The sequence below is a fragment of the Mesocricetus auratus genome, unplaced genomic scaffold, assembly GCF_017639785.1.
Source record: "Mesocricetus auratus isolate SY011 unplaced genomic scaffold, BCM_Maur_2.0 Super-Scaffold_100007, whole genome shotgun sequence".
NCBI lineage: Eukaryota > Metazoa > Chordata > Mammalia > Rodentia > Cricetidae > Mesocricetus > Mesocricetus auratus.
Genome location: NW_024429191.1, coordinates 64,332,182 through 64,355,015, shown reverse-complemented (window position 1 = coordinate 64,355,015; position 22,834 = coordinate 64,332,182). Strand labels below are relative to the sequence as shown.

The window sequence follows — 22,834 nt, the reverse complement described above, 5'->3', positions numbered from 1 at the left end:
CTTGGGGCTAAAGGTGTTTCATATTTTCAGACTTTCCTGTGAGCATCCCTCATCTAAAAATCTGAATGCTCTGAACACTGAAACTTCCTGAACTCCGAGTTATCATGTTTCAGACTTCAGGGATCCCAGCCTGTATTTTAATCCCCTGCTCCCTTTTGTAGGTTTTAGTCATCTTGTTAATGTTTATGTTGAGAGTTACTACTATACAGAGATTCACCTGCCTCTGTATCCCAGAGTGCTGGGATTAAAAGTGTGTGTCTCCACACCCAACTATTACTTTTTAATTTGTCTTTTCTTCTAATTAAAATATAATTACATCATCTCCTTCCTCCAACCCTTCAAATGCCCCCTCCATTCCCTTTTAAACTTATGACCTTGTATTCTTTAATTATTATTGTTATATATGTGCACACGCATAAGTATGCAAGTGTAACCTGAGTCTGGTTAGTGTTACTTGAACCTATTTTAGGACTGGCCACTTAGGATTGAATAATTATTTTTTAAAGATTTATTTGTTATGTATGCGTGTAGGTGGTGTGAGCCACCATGTGGATGACGGGAATTGAACTCAGCATCTCTGGAAGATCAGCCAGTGCTCTTAACCTCTGTGCCATCTCTCCAGCCCAACTATATATATATTTTAAGACAAGAATCTAACTATGTAGGCTTGGCAGGTTAGAACTTTCTTTTTCTTTTTTCTTTTTTTTTTTTGTTTTTTGTTTTTTGTTTTTTTTGTTTTTTGTTTTTGTTTTTCGAGACAGGGTTTCTCTGTGGCTTTGGAGGATGTCCTGGAACTCGCTTGGTAGTCCAGGCTGGTCTCGAACTCACAGAGATCCACCTGCCTCTGCCTCCCGAGTGCTGGGATTAAAGGTGTGCGCCACCAACGCCCGGCGGCTTAAAACTTTCTATGTAGACCAGGCTGTCTTCAAACTCAAAAGTCTATCTACCTCAGTCTTCTGAATGTCAGGACACCACACAAGCCTTTATTACTTCCTAAAGCACATACCCAAGGATTCATTCATTGTGTTTACTGTTTTTGTCTTATGATCTGCCAGATGGTTTACACTGAAGATTCTCAGGGTTCCATAGGCTATAGTTGGGGATCCACTTCCAAACTCATTCAGGTTAATTGGTAGAGTCCAGTGCCTTGTGGTTAGGAGACTGAGAATCTTTAGAACTCAGGAACCGCCTTAGTTTCTTGGGAACTACTCCGAGTTGCTGCTATAGAGCATCTTGGAGGTCCTTTCACAGCATGGCATTCTATTTCTTCAGGTTTAGGGGGATGCTTCATTGTACTAGTCAGCCCAGACAGGGTCTTTAGATCTTGAGATTAACTTCCCTTCCTTTGCCATTACAATATCAAGAGAGTGGTTGTCCCATAACCCATACTCCTTGCTATACGCTTGCTTGTTCTCTCAAGAGAACATATAGATGTGACTCTTCACTTGTCTCCTGGAGTGTGTTGCCATATGCTTTTTCTGTAAAAGGAAATAACAAATGATTCTTATAAAGGCATCCTCCAAAACTGCTGCAAATTGCTGGACTTTGAGCTAGAACTTCATAGTTTTGTTGTGCTGTTTGTCAGGCAGAAATGAATGGAAGCTATCTATAGATAAAACAGTTTCAATATTCTATTAGAAATGAAACAGATTAACCCCTGCATTATTTTCTTTTTTTCATTTGAATTCACATTTTCAAAAGTTCAGATTCATGTCTGAGTTTGAAAAGTGATTTGAGTGAGGAAAAGAAGGCAATGACATTAATTTTATGGTACCAATTTTTCTTAAGTTTAGGAAGATTATAGAAGTAAAAATTTAAATACAGTTTAAAATACTGACCTCAGACTTTACAGTCTTGCTAGCAGAGCTTGGCTTTTAGAGAGACAGGAAAATGTATGTTAGAGCCAAAACTATGACTTCTTTGCCTGTGACCAGGATTTCCTCTTCCCACCTTGGGGACTAGAAAGTAGAGGTAGGAAAATTTCATTTTGGAGCCAAGTGTGACTTGTTTAGTTCAAGTCATAATTTATTACTCATTCTTTAGGGACCTGGAAATAAAGAAACCCACTATGAAATGTTGATAATGGGCTACTCTGAAGGGTGAGCGTTGAGCTAACTTTCCCAGTGAGAATTTTTTTTTCATAGCCACCTTTCCCAGATGCTTCTGATCATTCCGTAACAACATTCTTAATCATATAATAGTTTAAAAGAAAACTTTCTGCACACTAGATTGAGGTACTTGAGGAGCATGAGAGGGAACCCAGACTTTTCTATGAGTACAGGTTGGTGAGAAAGCATAACTAAGAAAAGCATTATTTTTCCTTTAATGCAGTTAAGTCACATTAACAAAACCACCTTTTAAATGGATATCTGAAACAAATTCATTGACAAATTACAACTACAAAAGCTGCAGCATTAAAATTCAGTCACCCACATCTCAAATTGGTGATTTAAACATAGATACCAGATTATAACAAAACTATTCAGATTATAAAAAAACTAGTCAGGAGAATGAAACAACCTTCTATTTTTACCTAGCTAGAAGCACAAACTAAGCGACTGTAATGGATTCTGGGAGCACAGTGCCACACCATCCATAGCCCTTTTCTCCGGCAGATCACAGTCTAGCAAGGAATACTGATGTGACAGTGAAAGCACTCACAGATGTGCTGAAGGAAGTCACAGGGACTTCGGAATGGTATGGTAGATCTTTATGGGTCAGGAGTGGCTTCCTGAGGAAGTGGTATTTAATCTGACACAGAAAAGAAGGTAAGAACCATGTAGGTGAACAGAATGGACAACAGTATTCTCAGGGGATAGCAGTTTCTAGGAATTGCAAGAAGCACAGATTTGGGGAGCTAGAACAAATAGCCTGTGAAGTCAGACCGGGAGAAGTCAGGTCACCTAAGGCTCTGTATGCCAATTTCAGGTTTGGGAATTTTATTCTGTACTATGGGAAACCAGATCTTGGAACAGAGCCTAAAGTCAGAGAGGAGTGGAGTTCTGGTTATAGTGTAGTGTCTGATATAGAGACCCATGTGGATCTAGCCCCAATAACAACATGTGCTTCCCATGGGGGGTGGCCTTGTGTAGAAACTTAAAGCACGGTAATACTAAATTCAGTAACATTTAGGAAACCAGCAGTTTATATAGAAATGGTTGGGAATACTTAGGCCAAATGAGTTCATCCTCAATGACTTACACCTTAACTTTTTAGAAGATCCTTTTCTAGCTTAGGGGGAAAAAAAAAAGGAGAACCTGACCAAAAATTTTGAAAAGCAGTTTATAAATACAACTTAAATTTTTAAAAAGTAGTTTAAGTAAGCAACCTAAGTTGCCACTTGTATTTTTGCCATGGGCAGTAAAAATGATAGAAACAATACCCTCAAAAGACAAATGCATAAAAGATCCATACAATAAATAGATGAGTTGCTGCAGTTACTTCTCTCCCCTTCCCCTTCTTGCTAGAAATTGACCCCAGGGATTTGCACGTGTTGGGCAAGTACTACTACAGAGTCACATCCCCAGGTTAGTTGTCTGTACTCTTTAAAGGGATGAAGACCAATGATGTTTGATATTTTGAAAAATTCTAAATTTGTTTTCTTTCATTTGTATAATGGCTTTGCAAACACAGGAACTTTGTAAATTGGTTTTGCTCTCAAATTGGATCAGAGTCTTTGGACTTATATATCACCATGGGGACATGAAAGATTGATTGGGACTTGTGTTCATACTGATTTGTTGACACAACATAATTAACAGCACCTCCTCAAGGGGGCACTCTGGAACTGGTTTTTAACTTCTCTAAAAATAAGTGTAATTTGGTCCTCAGGTGAATTTGAGTTGTGGGTTTTAACTACACAGTCTTAGAAGAAAGGCCAAGAAACCATGGATTAATCACTTCATTTTTGTCAGATCTCCTCTAAACCTGTAGATTATAGGCATATAGATGGGCTTCAGGTGTGTCACTCAAATTTTCCAATTATAAATATTTTAACATATCAGATAATATGGGTTGTAATATGTGTCACTATTTACAATATCAGTCTTCCTAGTTTTGGCTGAATTTAATAGCTTGATAAATACAGGAGTGGTACATTTCTGTAATCCCAGAACTTGGGGGCCGAAACAGGAGGATCAAGTTCAAGGCCAGCCTAAGCTACATAAGGAGACCTTCAATAAATAAATACATAATAGCTTGAATCCTTGGAAATGAGTGGTGTCATGCTTTCTAACATAGAACATAAAAGCAGTGTGCAGGGGAGTATGGTGACTCAATCTCCTACTGCATCAGTTTAGTATATTCGTGACTTTGATATCTGAGCACTATCAGCCTTTTGGCTACTACACTTTAGAATGCTTAGTCAAACCTCTGCCTTGACCCACTATGTGCCAACCTGTCTTCCGTCTCCTGCCCTCACCTGCCAGGTGTGACAGTGCACAAGTACATCTGTGTTACAAATAGCTTCTTGTGGGCAAAATTTAGTTGCGTGCACTCCTTTACATATAGCACACATGCATGTATATCCTAAATTAAAATGAGCAGTGTATAATATTAGTGCGTGTACATGCATGTGTATCTGGAGCTCACTGATTGGCTAGACATCCCCCAATTCTTCCATCTCAGTCTCCCAGCACTGGAATCACAAGCACTTGCCACTTGTACTTTTTTGTTTGGTTGGTTTTTGTTGTTGTTGTTGCTGTCTTGATAAGGGTACTGGGGATCCAAATTCAGGTCCTTGCTATGCAAGCAAGCATTTTACCCTCTGAGCCATCTTCTTAGCTCCTATATTTATATTAAATTGCATCTTATCAAGTTGGTCAACAGTCTAATAAAGCTTTTACTAAGAGTCTAATACATACTTCTTATAATAATCTCTTGGTGTCTATCCAAGAGAGGCACTGGCTTTTTGAGCTGTGTTATCACACATATATAACTATATTTTATCACTATTTAAGGAGTTTACTAAGTTCCTATTTGGAATCAGGATTTTAGCTCCATTAACCTACTTTTTCCTTTTATATATCCTCTCAATATAATATATAACACCTCAAGTTTTCTTTAATCTGTCATAAATAGTCACATCACAACTAAAAATTTTGCTTCCTGTCTCACTTGAGAGGTAGTAACACCTTATTTTCCCCATCCCCTTTATTTCTTACTGGTCTCACTGTATAGCCCAGGCTAACCTTAAACTTGGTATCTTTGTTTTGCATTTCTAGGAATGTAATCTAACCCTCATGTAAGTACTCTGCCACTGAGTTTTGCTCACAACATCCATATTTTTGCCATAAGGAACAGGGTTTTTGCTGTGTTGCCAACATGTCCTTGAAGTCATAATCCTCCTGCCTCAGCCTTCCAAGTAGATAGAACTGTAAGTTCATGACACTGTACCCAACATTCTCTCTCAACTCTGTGCTCTATACATTTTCTTACAGTTTTCTCTATTAGTCACTTAACCTTCAGTCCCATCAGCATTTCTGTGCTTTTACTGGCTTGTTTTTTAGAAGGGGCTCTAAGGATGCATTGTTTTGAACTTCCTCTTCTCTGTGTAATCATTTATCAGTTGCCCTTCTGCATTTTTCATGTGGGATTTGGAACAAGGTCTATTTTAACATATCTGAAGTTGAGGTTTTTGAAGAACAAGAGAAGAGAATGTTTTTGGCTTTGCTTTTGATTTTTAACTTCTTAAAAACTCAAAGTCTCTAAAGCATTAGTTTTCAAAATGCTATAATTCTGTTTGTCTTATTCCATACTCACAAGTTCACATGTAAGATGTGTTGAGCTGTACATTACTGTCAATAATAGAAAACAATAGCTTTCAAACTTCCACACTTTTTAAAGTCCTTCTTTTCAGGGTTTTGGTCGTTCTGAAAGTTTTATTTATTTTTACTTATTGTGTGTATGTATGTGCATATGTGTGCGTACCATGGCACACGGTTGGAAGCCAAAGGACAACTTTCAAAAGTTGGCTCACACCTTGCATCTTGTTGAAACAGGATCTGTCTTGTTTCTTCTGCTATGCTGTGCTGTGTACTCCAGGTTGCTGGCTTGCTGGCCTCAGGTCACTGTGAGAGAGCTGAGATTACAGATGCAAACCACTGCATCCGGCCTTTTATGACTCCCTGGGCTCTGCAGGGTTGTTGGGTTGTCAGGCTTGCTATTCTACCCACTGAGTGGTATCTCCAGCTTCTTATTTTAGAAAATAATTTGGGTATAATAGGGATCTAGACAGCAACAGTGTTCTACTTCACTAACTCCTGCACTATAGAGTTCATAAACTGAGTTTTAATATTTTAGGTATATATATTCAGAGTATGTGTTTGTGTATTTTATGGGGAGCACTAGAGCACAATGTCTTACTACATACCTTGAACTCAAGATCCTTCTGCCTAGCCTCTAGACTGATGGGACTAGAGGTGTGAACTCCCATGCTGCTAGCCTCAGTGTTTAAGAGTATTCATTTAATATATTTTCTTACATTTATCATCTTTTCTTGTGTTCTTAAAATTTTGCTCTTGCAAAATGTGACTCTGGGTTTGTTTTGTTGTCACTGGAACCCCAGGGTCTTTATGCCCATTGCTGCATCATATGACATTCACAAGCCTTCCATAAGAGACCCTGCCTTCCTCCAGACAGTTAGTACTTGTGAATAAAGCAAATGTAGGCCTCTGTAACATGCCAAGTGAAATACTGCTTATTTCTCTTATCGAATAACATTGCCTCACTTTAAGAACCTGTGGATTGGCTGGGCGTTGGTGGCGCACGCCTTTAATCCCAGCACTCGGGAGGCAGAGGCAGGCGGATCTCTGTGAGTTCGAGGCTGGGCTGGACCAACAGCCTCCAAAACAATACAGAGAAACCCTGTCTCGTAAAAAACAAAAAAAAAGAACCTGTGGATCTTTACAACTTCACGCTGCTTTCTTATGTAAGATATCATTACAAAATTAGTTTATGTGTGTGAGGAATGCAGGGGCTGGAGAGTAAACTCACCTCAACTAAGTATATCCTCTACCATGGAGCTACTTTTCTCAAATAAGATAATATTTCATTTTGCATGACTGTGATTGCTAGATTTTTCTCCACTAGTTGTGTGACTTTTATAAGAGAAGGACTAGAATGTAAACTACTTGAATGAAACAATGACTAAATTAATACAGGCATAATTATACACTCATTCTCAAATGTCTCTCCATTCCCATATTTTATGTAGCTGCTTTCAAAAACAAATCATAGATTGCAAGGTGATCAAAAAGTATTAGAAGACATATTAAAGAGTGTTTATGTAATCCATAATTGCTCAGAACATCTGTGATCAATTGCAGAGGTTATTGAGAAAAAAATGTTTTACAACTCAATAGTGTTACCTATATAGTCTGCCGTCTTACCTATTTTCATTGATTTTTTTTTACCATACATCAAAATCTTTATTAACATTTTAACAGAGGTTCAGCTATTGCTAAAACTTGTAATTTCTAAACATAAATTGGGGCAAATGGCTATAGTTCAGAATAGTACCATTATTGCCCACTGGGAATGCAGACTGAAGAATTAATAGCCATCCCTCAGACAGAGGACCAGGTACAGGTTTACTCTTTCTGGATATTGTAATCAGAAAGAGTGCAGCCATCTTTCAGCTGCTAGCCTGAAAAGATGAGCCTCTGCTGGAGGGAGTGAAGATGCCCTATTTATTCTGGATCTTGACCTTCATCTTCTTGATGACACTGGGCTCCACCACTAAGGTGATGATCTTGCCAGTCAGGGTCTTCAGGAAGATTTGTATTTGACATGTTAACAAATGTGATGCAACCACAAACTGCCAAGTGCATAGAATTACCTAGATGAAAGAACCATTGAACTGGACAAAGCCTCTGTAACTTAATTGATTTTTTTTATGAAAGTGCCATAAACTAAAGAAATGTGTAAGTGTGTGTGTGTGTGTGTGTGTGTGTGTGTGTGTGTGTGTGTGTGTGTTCATTAGTATAGTTAAGTAACCAGGTGTTAAAACTGTGATTTGGGCTAAAGAACCTAAGGCAATGACTACATAACTTACGTAGACTTCTTTCGTGTTCATGCAACAGTGTATTACAGTTGACTGTAAAGTCCACAGAATATCTATAATGGGTCTTAGAAGACATAAGAAAAGTAAAGACTTGAACCTACGTACTCCTCCCTCCCCTTCATCGCTGGATATAGAGCCTAGGGCCTCACACCCATCTTAGGCAAGAACTCTAATCCTAAACTACAGCCCCACCTACCTTCCTCCCTCTTTTCCTTTTTCTTTTGCTACAGCAGATCTTGCTAACCTCTCCAGACTGGCCTTGAACCTGGAGCCTTCCTGAATAGCAGGGATTACTACTGGCCTGCACCACCAGGCCCTTCGCTAACTCATTCTTCATATATGATGCTTTCCTGCTTCAGGCTCATTGTCCTTTTATTCAATCAGTGTATGAAATAGAGTTGGCAGAAACCATTTCCTCCTTTTTATAGAGAGGAACCTCAGAAAAGAAGCTTGCGGGGAGAACTGTGGTTACACACAGTCTACAGGCCATGTGCCTTTGCAGCTCTGCTTCCCTCCACAGAACAGACAATAGCTTTCTAAGATGATAACTGAAGCATATGCATGTCTATCTAAGCAGCATCTAAAGATGGATAGCCTTACTAAATTGCCATAGTGCCTATGACCCTAATAAAGTTTTAAACTAAGTCCTTTCCAAAATAGGTATATGAAAGTTTCCTTCATGCCTTAAAGGGCTGTTTTCCTTTTAATAGAAAAACATTCATTTCCTCTTTTGCTTTGTGCTCTTATCTTGACAAATTGTTTGGATAATGAAAAACTAAGATCTCACTTCTATTCCAACTGAGATGTTTTTGTGTCGTTCTTATCAAAAGATTTACTTGGGAGTAACCAATTAACTATTTTGAGGAGCAGCCACAGTGAAGTTGTTTTAAGTAGCAGTGGAGGCTGTGTAGAGAACAGAGGGTATCTGACTTCTCTCTGGTCTCCCTCCTGGGGATTGAACCTAGAGCCCTGTATATTCTGGACAGCATCTTTCCCTGATCCTCAGCCCAGCTGTTTCTTAAATGTCAAATGTTCAGGTGTGTTGTTTTTTTTTTAACAGCTTCAATTTATGACACAAAGTTTAGTAGATTTATCTAAAGTATCTTATCCAAAAGCAGCTTTGAAGCACATATGAATTAAGTTATATTGCTGTTACTATGCCTTAGTTCTTCTTTCTTGGTAGGTTATTGTGGGTAAGTCCTAATGTAACAGAAAGTAACAATTGAAAACCGTTTCTAATGTGCTTTTTTATATTTTTATTATTTAAAAGGGAGCCTGGCTTCTTAACTCTTGGCAGAAACTTTTTTCCCTCATTTAAAAAAAATGTTCTATATTTGGTTAACTTGATGTTTCAGAAATGTTGAAAATATGCCAAATGAAATAAAACCAGTTACACTCCTTTTATCTAGCCAAATTATTCTACATTACAAGGTCTTAGGCTCAGTTGAGAGCTTGAACTCTTGGAATTTATATTGTGATACAATGATAAAAGTGTTTACACTGCAGTGTAACTCTTAGCAGTAAATGTCTCTCATGCACTGCCTTTGTCTCCAGCATGGGTTTGCTGTAAATGCCAGGGTTTTAAGCTCTACCTTCACTAGAGCCTTACCAGAAAAATGTTTATTTTCTTGGAGGATGCTTTTTTAATATTATTAATTAGTGGCTTTACATGATTGATTGTTCTTTTTTATTTGGCAGTTTGAACTTCAAATTTTTTTTAATTTAATTTGAATCTTTTTCATATAGGTAAATGTTATATGTTGAGTATATTCTCTCCTACATCCTATCTGGACTTTTCTAATCCCTCTCTCCCTCTACCTATTTGTCTCCTTTGGCCTCGTAGATCAGCAGTTTGACCACTTTGGGAGGTCAAACGACCCTTTCACAGTGGTTGCCTAAGACTATTGGAAAACACGGATATTTACATTATGATTCATAACAGTAACAAAACTACAGTTATGAAGTAGCAACAAAAATAATGTTATGGTTTGGGGGCTCACCTCAACATGAGGAACGGTATTAGCGGATCGCAGCACAAGGAAGGCTGAGAACCCCTGCCATAGGCAGCTTCACTTCTGCTTTCATTTTGCATATGCCTTTATGATTTTATTCAACAGTATATAAAAATCTAGAAATTGCAAGTGAGACAGAACATACAATGTTGTTTTGAGACAGGCTTAATTCAGTTAATATGATTATCCATTTGCATACATTTCCTGCAAATAGTATAGCTTCTTTCTGCTTCATAGTTGAAAAAGTTGCATTGTGCATATATAACACATTTTCTTTCTTCATTCTTGTCAGTGGATACTTAGCGTGATTTCATAGCTTTGTCATTGTGAGTTATGCTGCAGTTAACATTGATATACAATGTCATTTCATCTTTTGAGAACTGCCTTTTCATTTCCTTAGCCCACTCACTGACTGGGGTTTTTATTTGTTGTTATTTAATTTTGTTTTAGTTCTTTGTGTATTTCACATATTAATCTTTTGCTGGATATATAGCTTGTAGAGTGAAGTCTTCCCACCAGCCTGGTTCCAGAGCTGCATCAGTCCCAAATGAACACACAGGAGGCTATATTAATTACAAAGCTGTTGGCCATTTACTTAGTTTCTTACTGGCTATCTCTGACTTAAGTATTTACCCCATAATTGTTAATCTAAGTATATCTCTTACCGGAGAAAGGGTCTGGACCTTTTACTCCTCTAGAGGCTACATCATGACTCCCTGTGTTTCTCTTTCCCAGAATCTTCCTCGACTTCTAGTCCCGCCTATCTTGCTTCCCTATTGCCCAACAGTGCTTTATTCAACAACCAATAAGAGACAGATTTCAGAATGACATCTCCCATCTTCTCCTCTTTCCTGTCTAAATAAAAAGAAAGGTTTTAACTTTAACATAGTCAAATTATATAACAGAACAGTTATCAAGTAAGAACATAGTTAGAATATTTTGTTCATTAACATTTAGTAAATTTAAAGAAAATATCATCTATCCTATCTTTGTGAGCCTAGAGTCTTATATGTAACTTACCTTTTATCATAACTAAGGAAAACTATGATTATGGCTATCTGTCTTCAACTCCATCAAAGACCACAGAAGGATAATATATAAACACTAGGATTGACAGAGACATCTTGCTACCTGAACAGTCACCTGAAGTTCTGCTGTAACGTTGGGGCATCCATCTTCAGCCCATAGGCCACAGTGTGTCTGGAACACTTCTCAGCAAAGCAGGAAATTTCAAACTGTCTGTCTGCATTGGCAGTCTGTCATTCATTTTTCTGTGTCCTGCAGAAAGTCTCGTAGACTCTTCCATGAATCAGGTACCATGAAGGACTGTTTGAGTTCAGCAGTCACTTTCCTGTGGGTCCTGCATGTCCAGTTTATACAGCAACAGTCAAGCAGTCTAGGCAAGAGCAGTTTCTTGCCCAAATGGCTAATCTTGCCATGTTGAAAGCAAACCCCCATAACAAGTCTCTTCGATGCCCATCTTCCTCTCAGATGTAACTGATGTGCCAGGAGCAGACATTTCTCATTTTCAAGAAAAACCCTAAACCATTTTAAATGCCATTTTCTGAAGGTCTTTAAAAGGTTTGAAGACTGTCTATCTATCTCAAATATATCTCTGTATACCTAGAAAACCTAACTAAACTATAAGTTCTGACTATTATAAGTAACAATCTATAGTCTGTATTTAATTATGCATTACGTTTTAAAAGATCAGTATAAGCAAATACTTAATCAAGAGGAGAAATATACATATCACAAAATTGACCTTGAATTTGTATCAATAAATGGAAAACCATACCAATACAAAATATCCATTTCCATACCATATTCCCCCTTTACCATTAAAAAGAGATTGGCTGTGATCATTAACCAATTATAAGCAACCCCATTTAGATGTAAACAAAAGAAAAACTGTTTAGTATGGGAATTTGGACATCGCTCATTCTAAACTGCTTCCTGCTGGATGGGGGCACTGTTCATACCATGGGGATCATGACAAAACTCAGAAACCTGTGTAAGTCCTTATTGTTGGATTCTGTAAGGCTGTTTTAAATGTTGAATCACTTGGGCCACTGCTTCCGGGGGTCTTGGTTCATCAAACCACAGAAGCCTGGAAGGAATTCACAGCTTTCCATTTTCTGTGGAAACATAAACAAAAACTATTTTCCCAAGTAACTGGTCCTTATATTTAAAGTTAGAGGTCAAAGCATTTTTGAAATATGTAAGTTGGATTAATTCAGCAGCATTGATAATCAAGTATATTTTAGCAGTTGTTCCTTCCTTAGCCACTGAACAACTGAAAAACACAATAGCTTACAGTGCCCAGACTTTCTGTGTATTTTCCATCTTTACATAGCTTATATTACTCTATTTCTTTTACTTTTTTTTTTTTCTCTGAGACAGGGTTTCTCTGGATATCCACCTGCCTCTGCCTCTGGAGCAAATCCTACCGGTGTGTGCCACCACAGCTGGCTTCTCTATCTATTTACCACAATGCCGTTTCTTTTTCTCTCTCAATCCTACGTATATTTTTAAACACATTGTAAAACTTCAGAGGTTTTTCTTCATCTAAATCTGACTTTACTGTAAATCTTTATGTTTTTCTGGCCATGTGTCTTACCTGCTAAAAACCATTGCTATTTAAACTGCAGTTTTTCCAAGATGGTGGACATAAGTTTGACTCCAGGTCATCACCTCAGTCTATGCTGACATCCAGCAAAAGCTGCCGGCTTGGAGATGTGGTCACTGCCACTTCCAGCTATACATACACACCTTTCTATTGTTAGCAGAGCCTCTTAAAAGAACCTTGCTGGGGTTTTTTGTTTTGTTTTGTTTTTTGTTTTTGTTTTTTGCTTGTGCTGAGTCAGGAAGACTCTTAAGTGAGCTGCGTGAGTCTCTGCTTGTCGGTAGCAAAACAGAGCCCACCTGAGAAGAGTGCTGCTATCAAGAAGCCATGCTTCTCTCTGTTCTTTTGTTTCTAAAATTTCTTTTAAGCTCTTGTCATTCTACATGGAAATTCAATCCCGCTCCTAACAACCATTTGTAGAGTGAAGCCTTCCCACCAGCCTAGTTCCAGAGCTGCATCAGTCCCAAATGAACACACAGGAGGCTGTATTGATTATGAAGCTGTTGGCCATTTGCTTAGTTTCTTACTGGCTATCTTTGACTTAAGTAATTACCCCATAATTGTTAATATAAGTATTTCTCTTACCGGAGAAAGGGTCCGGACCTTTTAATCTTCAGGAGGCTACATCGTGACTCCCTGTGTCTCTCTTTCCCAGAATCCTCCTTGACTCCTAGTCCCACCTATCTTGCTTCCCAATTGACCAATAGTGCTTTATTTAACAACCAATAAGAGGCAGATTTCAGAATGACATCTCCCATCAATAGCTAGTGAAGATGTTGCTCCCATCATGTAGGCTTTCTTTTTTTGATTGTTTCCTTTGCTATACAGAAGGATTTGAATTTGATAAGGTCTTAACTGATGATTGTTGAACTTTTTGTTTTCAGATAGAGTCTCATATAGCCCAGGCTGACCTTAAAGTCTGTCTCAGCCCCTGGAATACTAAGATTCCAAGTGTGTATGTACTGCCACACTTGGAGGCCTGAACTTTGATCTTCAGGCTTTCTTACAAGAAAAAAAATGTGCTTGAATTGGTTGCTGAATTCACATATTGCTGAAATCATAATATACATATATGCGAATTTGAATAAAATCTACTGTCTTTCATTTAGGGTAGTGGTAAAGTGAAGAGATGCATTTATAGTTCTAACTCATTTTTGTTAAACCATTTATTTCTTCAGAAACTAATTATAAAACTAATAAAAGGTTGCTGGAGAGATGATTCAACATTTAAGACCATGTTCTGTTCTTCCAAAGGACCAGGCTCAGTTCCCAGCACCCATATTGGGTAGCTCACAACCACCTGTAATTCTGACGCTCTCTTCACAACCACCTATAATTCTGGCGCCCTCTTCTGGCTTTTGCAGGGACACACACACATACGCACACACATAAAAATTTAGAAATAAGTCTAAAATCTCATAAAAGATTAGTGTTACACAAGGCTTATTTATTAAGACTAACCTTGTTAGGGATCATGGAAAATTGAAAAATAATGTGAAGTTCAAAACTGTGATGAAAGTTTTTGATATGTGATATAATTCTTTGGATATGAATAATTATTTTTTAATTAAGGACTTTGTTTGTTTTTTGTCTTTTGAGACAGTGTTTCTCTGTACATCCCAGGCTGTTCTTGAACTCAGAGGCTGGCCTCTCTCTGCCTCCCTGGTGCTGGGATTAAAGGTGTATGCCACCACAACAGGCTTTAAGTCCTCTTTTATTGTGAATTACTGCTGCTTCTGATAAAATTGAGACATGGATAACTAAGGAACTTATTGTTTAATCTTGAGTATATTATGTTGTAAATCAAAATACAGAATCATATAACTTGTGTTTGGATGCTGTCTATCTGCACTTTTTACACTGTTCTGTAGACAGCATCCCAGTCTTGTTTCTCAATGCCTTCACTATTCAACAAGTCTGCAGCTGTGTCTTGCTATTCTTTTGCTTATGCATTTAAATTTTGAGGACATGCATACGTCTTTTAGATACATTTTTATTTCTCTAGAAACTACCAAAATAAGGATACTTTTCATTCTGAACAACTTTAAAATCTGTTAACAGTAAAATAATAATAATGTTTTAATAAATCCATGCAGCATCCAACCCTGGTGTGTTGCACATTTTCTTAACTATAATAAGCAGGTTATTTAAATGACTGAGCAAGCTGAAGAAAACAGTGAACAAGCCAAATATTTAGATGTTGGCAAATAGTTCTTACTATTCTAAGCCATGAGTAAGAGACATGCTAAGTGTGTCTGTCCATGGGCTTTCAGTTTGCATCCTTTCATGAAGTAACTGGCCCTCTCACTTCTGTTTACACACTTTTCCAAAATTACACATACATAATTTATTATGGACAGGGAGGGTGTGATTTACACTCCTTCCAAATAGCGTAGCTGATTATAGTTTTCTATTTGGGGCAAGGCTTGTAAAATGTATTTGAAAAGTTATGGCGGATGATCTAAACGGTCATCTTTCCAAACCACACTTGAGCTCAGTTTATGGTGTTTACTTGCTGTCAAAACTTAGAAAAAGCATTCACAGTTAACATCCATAATGCACAGTGTCTGTCTCATTAGGCATTGGTCAACAGGTATAATATTATTTGGCTGTGTAGCTGATGTGAGTGTGGGCATGGCCTCCCAAGTAGATGAAAGAGTAATCTCTTTGACAGTTACTGGATGGCAGAGCTTGCCTTGGGCCTTGTGCTGCTTCAGATTGAAACTGTCTGTTTGGAAAGCATGCCTGGGGAATGAGAATGCTTGTAAGGATGAGCAGGTAAAAGCAAAAGGTTGTCTTTTGACATTTCAGCTAATCCCTTTGCTTTACTTAGCATTTAGGCTATTTGCTGGCAGGAGAAACTGGCTTTTTCACATATGCTGTGTGTCATTTTAAATTGGGCATTGGTTTTCATGCTTGATCAAGATCATTATACATTCAATGGAATTCTAGAACACTTTCCATTTAACTTAGTTTTCTTTACTCCTGTTTTTAAATAGGAAAAGTAAGGCACAAGGTCGTTCAGAAAAGTTATGCAAGTGGTCAGCTCTGTGGCTTTTGCTCTTTAAGAGAGCTAGCTCTGAACTCGATCCGAATCCAACTCTTCTGTAGTCTTCATGCCTAGTTTCCTTATCTTTAGCATGAAGCACTATCTTCCCTGTAAAACTATGAGGTGAGTTGTGTGTTATCATCTGTTAGTCACTCAGTCATTGCACTGTGCATGAGTCTATGTAGAAACTCACCGAATGCTGTTATTTTATACTAAGAACCTTTGACTCCCAGAGTTTCCAATTTTTGAGTGTTTAGCTGTTTCTTAATGTCAATTTTTATTTCAATCATTTCCCTCCTTACATTTTTGTTTGTTTGAGACAGGCTATTGTTATGCTGCCAGGCTGTCCTTAAACTCCTAGGTTATCCTGCTCCTAGTTACCCTACTGCTGCAATCCCCATGCTTGGATTTCAGGTGTGCATTACTTTCCTGGCTTACCATCGACTTTTACTTTTTGTTTAGAAGTTTGTCTTGAGCTAAGTCAAATTTATCTTATTCCTTAAACATACTTATCTTCTCTGGGTGCCTGCTGGACTTTTCTCTAGCTGGAATGTTAGAGAGCATTTTGTCATTCTCCTTCACTTCTGGTTGGTGACTCCAATCCTGTAGGTTGACACTGTGTTACAAACTGGACCTTTTTTCTTTTCCTTTACTTCTCCAAGCCAGGCCCTCACTATTTTTATACAGCATTCATGAACTATCTTCATTTCTCAGCTCTCTTCACTTCCATACATTAACATCTTAACATCTTTGTTTGATAGCCATTTATGCTTATAGTCTTTTCTGTTTATTTAAGTTCTTGTCAGGCAGAAGAATATTTCTACCTCACCTTTGCATTCCTATTACCTAGCATGATGACTTACACCCAGCCCAAATTGCATATGTTCAATTGAATTCAGTATTTCAGCTTCCACAATTCTCCTGCACTGTTTCAATTTTCATACTTTAAATGGCTTTTTTTTTATTACATTTCTGCAGCATCCTTAAGAGCTACTTCAGACTAGCTCCTTTTCCCCCCACTCAATTAGTGTAAACATTCTGAAATTGTAATACAGTCATTCACCTGTCAGCATCTGTGGCAGATTGATTCCAGAAAACATGGAGAAAGGATATGCTCAGATGCTCAAGTTCCTTAATAGTGTAGTGTTGCGTCTAATCTCTGCCTGTTCTCCTCTGCACTTTAAATCATCTCTAAATTATTCACAATACCTAGTGCAATGTAAATGCTGTATGTTGTCTTACTGAAGGACTTGGGGGATAATGACAAAAGTTACACATGTTCTGGGTAACCCAGGGTGCTTTTGTTTGTTCTAGATATTTTCCATCAGTGGTTGATTGATTCCACTTAGGAAATATCAGTATAGAGGGACAACTTTCCCCTAGAATATTTTAGACTTGAATTGTTTTAAAGAAGAACGTATTTGTTGTGTAAAAAACAAAAAAAAGCAGTTCATGGCCGGGCGGTGGTGGCGCACGCATTTAATCCCAGCACTCGGGAGGCAGAGGCAGGCGGATCTCTGAGTTTGAGGCTGGGCTGGACCAACAGCCTCCAAAACAATACAGAGAAACCCTGTCTCGTAAAAAACAAAAAATAAAACAAAACAAAAAAAGTCTTGTGGTGGTCTGTGCATGTGTATGTATGGGTGTGCAAACCCATATACACATGTTTGCAACACATATACCATACATGCACACACACATACATTGTAAAGTAAAATAAAAGTTTTCATTTTGCCAAGATTATCTAGAGTTTATTCATTAAACTCTCATTTTTAAAAAAGATTTCTTTTCATGCGTGCACCTGTGTGCCTGTGTGGGTTTTTTGAACCAGTTGTATGCAGGTACTGATGGAGGTCCAAGGGAGTCAGATCCCCTGAAATTGAACTTACAAGAGGTTGTGAGCCATTTGATATGGGTGCTAGAAACTGAACCCAGGTTCTCTGGAAGAACAGTAAGTGCTTATAACCACTGAGCCACCATCCCCCTCAACTGGGTTTTTATGCTACTTAACTAGGTTTTCAATATCTGCTTTAAAGTCCTTGTCTGTCATTCTCAAGACTCCTCTCATGAGTCCCAACTGTTGTTGACTGCCTGTTTTTCCCCTTCCCTAATGCGTGTCATGTTTTGTTAGTAATTTTTAATTGTATAATAGACATTATGGATGGTACATTATAGAAATTTTAAGTCTTGTCCTCATGGAATATTGATTTTTGTTTTTTTTTTGTTTTTTTTTATTTTTTTTTATTTTTGTTTTTATAGGCAATTCAGTTAATACCTGATCATCCTGAACTTGTGTGGGCATGATTTGATGATTTGATAGGGAGATCTCAGAAAAATACTCATCTTTAAACTGTCCTTTGTGCCTTGTCAGAGTTTGGTTTAATCCTGTGTTGGGGTTGATTTAGAATGGGCATTACTTTGAATTGCCTTTATTGTTAACATGGTAAATGGCATTTTTGACGTCTCAGATGGCTGACAGGGGGTTAAATCAGTAATTTTAGCTATCACCAGTCTGGCAATTATAACACCCCTAAGCGTTCTTTGGCCGTTCTTAGCCTGAGTTAGGTGCTGTCTGGTAAGCCGTGGGTGTGTCACCCTGAACACTCACTACCAGATGTTTAACCAGGAGCTGGCAAGATTTCTCAGCTGGTTAAGACTTCCCCCTATGGCCTTTGTTTTGTAGGCCAGCTTGGGTTGGGGTGGCTTTTCCCACATTGGAATTATAGTTTATTGTGTTTTCTTGTGTTTATTTATAGGTTTTTTTCAAAGTGTCTTAGATGTGTCTGTATAAATAATATAAAGAGATATAACTTTATTATGTATTTTCCTTGCTTTTCCAAAAGTTGTCCCTGACAGTATTTGATAGTTTGTCCTTTTTCCATGGATTTAAAATCCCCTTTTCATTCTGCCAAATAAACAGTGATTTGTTTCCAGATTCTGTTCTGTATTCCAGTGTTTTATTATCAGGTCCTGTGTTGATATATCAGCACCACAGTGTTTAAATGAGTGTTTGTGTAAAGATCTAACTGAACACATCAGTCATTATTGCGTAGATTTTTTTTACAGTTAATCTTGGAGTTATTTTATCCCATTCAATAAACTTTCCTAACAATGTAACTTAAAGAAATTACTGTATTGTTGGCGATGTTGTGCAGTGGAATAGAAGCTCTGGACTCTGGTAACGCTAAGCTTCCAACACTGCAGAAGTCTGCCCTTCAGGCCCCTAATGATATACAAACTGGAGTCTGAATTCCTATCCAAGAAAGAATAACTCTTCTAACCAGAGTGTCTTCATCTGTGGTGAAAGATTCAGATGGCAAAGTTAGCAGCACTGCGCAGTTTACATGGTTACACAGTAATCAGGGTGAGCAGGACACTGTCAGGGTTTCACAATGGAGGCATGTTAAACAATTATCCCTAGGAATAGGCAAATACTTCTTTATATTTTTAATATAAAATTCAGTCTCAAGGGAATAACATACCAGGTATGCCCACCTGCTTAAAGAACTAGAAAAGCGAATGTTATGGTGAAACACTGCTTTTAGATATCCAACACTACACCTTTAATCCCAGCACTCAGGAGGCAGAGGCAGGCAGATCTCTGTGAGTTCAAGGCCAGCCTGGTCTACAAGTTTAAGAAGGCAATCAACTGAAAAGATATCAGTGTTGGAAATGATCTATATTATAATTACCTGATGGTTTTAGACTGTACATTTGCTAAAACTTACATTATACACGGAGAACATGTGAATTTTATTTTATGGAAATGTTGTCACACAAATAATGCTATACATAAGAGAATTGTGGAAATGTAAGAATGAATGAGACTTGAATAAACTGAAGAAACTCAGAACTGAAAAACAAACTACTCTAAATAAAATTTAAAATGTTAGATATTCATATGATGTTTAAATAAGCTTTACTTATCCACTACATGTTTTAATGTTTAAATTGTTAGGTTGAATTAAAACGACAATACAATGACCACCACTCAAAATTGAGAGGCCTTTTGCCTGGCCGTCAATGGTATGAAATTCAAGCATACAGAGCCTTAAATCAGGCTCTAGGCAGGTGAGTAAAGTAAAATCGGTTACAGTGTTACTGTGTGTAGTTTTGCCTGTGCCCAAGAAAAAAAGTAATGTTTGCTACTTTTAAAAGTCAACAAGGAAAGCCAGACAGTAGTGGTGCATACTTTTAATCCCAACATTAGGAGGAAAGAAGCAGTTGGATCTCTGCAAGTTCAAGGCCAGTCTGCTCTACGAGTAAGTTCCAGCCAGAGCTACACAGAGAAATCCTATTTGGGGAGAAAAGGAAATCAATGTGTTAAAATTTTACTTAGCTTGAACTCTAGGAAAGTATGCTTCTCACATGTGTCAGAAGTGGGAATTGAGAACTGTGGCAAACACTTTACCAACTGAGCCATCGTTATTCCCAGCTCCTGGGATAACTTTTTAAATTATCATCTCAAAAAATAATTGAAAAAATCTAACTTAAACGTTTTTGTTGTTGTCTTCAAATGGATTACATTGTAAGCTGCTGTTGTCTTGCCGCCTTTCCTGTCCGATGTTCCATTTTCCTTGACACCCAACTGCACGTTCTCCTTGGGCATTTCATTTTTCTTCCTGATGACAGCCTGTTCCTGTTTGAAGTATAATCAGCTAGTAGTTCTAGGAAAGCTTGAATATATATTTTATAAATTCTTGGCTTTTAATTGTTATACTTATTTTTATAAAATTAAGTGATATTACCTCCGTTGATTTTTTTATATTAATATAAACACCTTGAGCTTCAAGAAAATTTGTGAAGTACAAATTCTGCTTGTATTCTTTATGATTTGTAAACTCTACATATTACCATGTTTCTTCAGTTGAAAAATGCCTAATAGCAATGCACGTTGGAGCCTCATAATTTAATTTTCTTATTTATTTCCAAACTGGTTAATCTGAAACTAAATTACCTGGGTGAGGTCAGATAGTTATTAAATGTCCCTTCACATTGTAACCCTCACCCACACTTTTAGAAGCACAGGTTTGCTTTTTCGTCTACCTCTATCCACTAATGTTTTCACCATGGAGCTACCATACTCTGGCATGCCCTTTCTGCCTTGGTAATAAAAAGCTTCCATGCTATTCATATGGCATAGTAGCAGTTACAACCTGGTTGAAGTCATGTCCCATGTGGATCCCTTCTGTTTCTTCACCTAGACCTGTTTATACCCTAGTAAACCCAGATTACGTGCATGATCTCTATTATAGCACATATTTTATCATCTTGTTATATACATGTGTCCCTTCCTGGCACATGTACACTTGCATTCTCACCAACCTCCTGTGTCTCAGCTTGACATGGATGCTTCAGAATTGGTTAAAAATGGAGAAAAACGTAAAGTTTGCTGCTTTGCCATGTTCTTCATTGCCAGCCAACTTCTAGAGATTCAAATTGTGTTTTTCCAAAGTACCACAAAAGTCATGCATTTGAAATATCAGTGCACAATACTGTACCTTTGGAATTTTATTGGTTGTATTGTCACTTACTGATTTTCAGTGACACTATCATTGAATGACAATTTGTCACAAAGAACATGTTTTTTAATAATTATGTTTTAATGGGAAAATAACAATTAAATGAATGTTTTGTATCATGAGTGCTAATTGAGATAAGGTGTTTATACTTTGCAGCACTGTTCTGAGAGACGCATGCAGAAACTGGAGTAAACAGAAACCCATCAATTGTTTTAGTGTCTTGTGTGCATGTCATACACATAAGGGAGGGTGAGGGTCAGCGCCATGTGGAGGTCAGCAGCAGCTGTCTTCCTCTGTCACTCCCGCTGTGTCTTTTGAAGGGTTCTCTCACTGAATGTGGAGCTTCAGTTAGCTAGGCAGACCAGCCAGGGAACTCCGGGATCTTCCTGGCCCTGCCCCTCAGTACTGGGGTTTCAGGAGTGTGCTGCCACCTTTAATTAGGTTCTGGGCATCTGAACTCAGGTCCTCGTGCTTGCCCCATAAGCACTTTACCACCTGAGTTACCTCCCCAACTCCTCACTGTCATCTCTTCTAAACGCTACCTAGGCATTATAGTCATCTGGAGTGGTAAAGTCTGTGGAATATAATAACAGCCTTCAGAAATACACCAGATGGTTTTACAGCTAAGTCACAAGAGTTTCTCACTGTCTGCTTCACTTGAAATACAGTATCATTTCTCAAGCGAGCATGATTCATCCGAGCAAGGCAGCAAAAACAATGGAAAAGATGAACCCTTTTTCTCTTTAACGATTTATTAATTTAAATACTCTCTACCAAAATCCACTTTAAACATAAAGTGAACCTAAAATAGATTTCCCTGACTTCCTGTTGATTTTCAACACCCTTCTAGAATAATGACAGTATATAACTTCTTCCTGTGTTGCTTTATGTTATATGATCTGTTGTCCGGGAACCATAGCTTACTTTAAAATAATGTCCAGGAAGAGTGTCATATGAAATTAAAAATTTTAAACTGTAAAAGTTGAACATGTATTATCTTCATTCCCTCAAAATCCCATCTCAATGAAGGAGTAAAAAAATGTCAAACTCCAGAGTGAGAAGAGAAACAATGACAGGCAGAGATGTCATCACATTTTTAATACTGAAAATCAGTTGAGGAACTAAATGACTTAACAGACTGAATAGATTACAGTAATACATAGCTAATACACCATTTTCTTAACTATTCCTCTGGAAATCTGGCTTTATTTTCAGTGTTTTATACACATTTTATTTTCCCCTGTTTTGTAGGTGTATTCGCCACAAAAATGATTGGGGAGCTCTTATTCTGGTGGACGATCGTTTCAACAGCAACCCAAACCGCTATATATCAGGTAAGAGTCTCAGTTCAGCGTAAGAATTACTAACAGACTTTGTTCTTTCTTAGTGGCTAAAAAAAAAAGCCACATATGATCTGCCTATTTGTGATAAATTGTGTGTACTATAGTGCTAACTATAAAGAATATTGTGTATTAGGTCTGTAGAACTTGGAATCTTTTTGTTTGTTTGTTTTGTTTTTTAAGACAAGGTTTTGTTGTGTAACAATCCCGGCTGTCCTGGAAT

The 22,834-nt window shown here is 37.7% G+C and overlaps 1 protein-coding gene across 1 annotated transcript in view; it reads left to right on the top strand.

Moving 5' to 3' along the window:
- Positions 1-22,834, top strand: part of Brip1 (BRCA1 interacting helicase 1) — a 128,641-nt gene that overhangs the window by 91,597 nt on the left and 14,210 nt on the right. Inside the window, 2 exon segments of the mRNA XM_040749404.1 lie at positions 19,708-19,820; positions 22,523-22,605. Coding sequence (XP_040605338.1) covers positions 19,708-19,820; positions 22,523-22,605 — 196 coding nt within the window.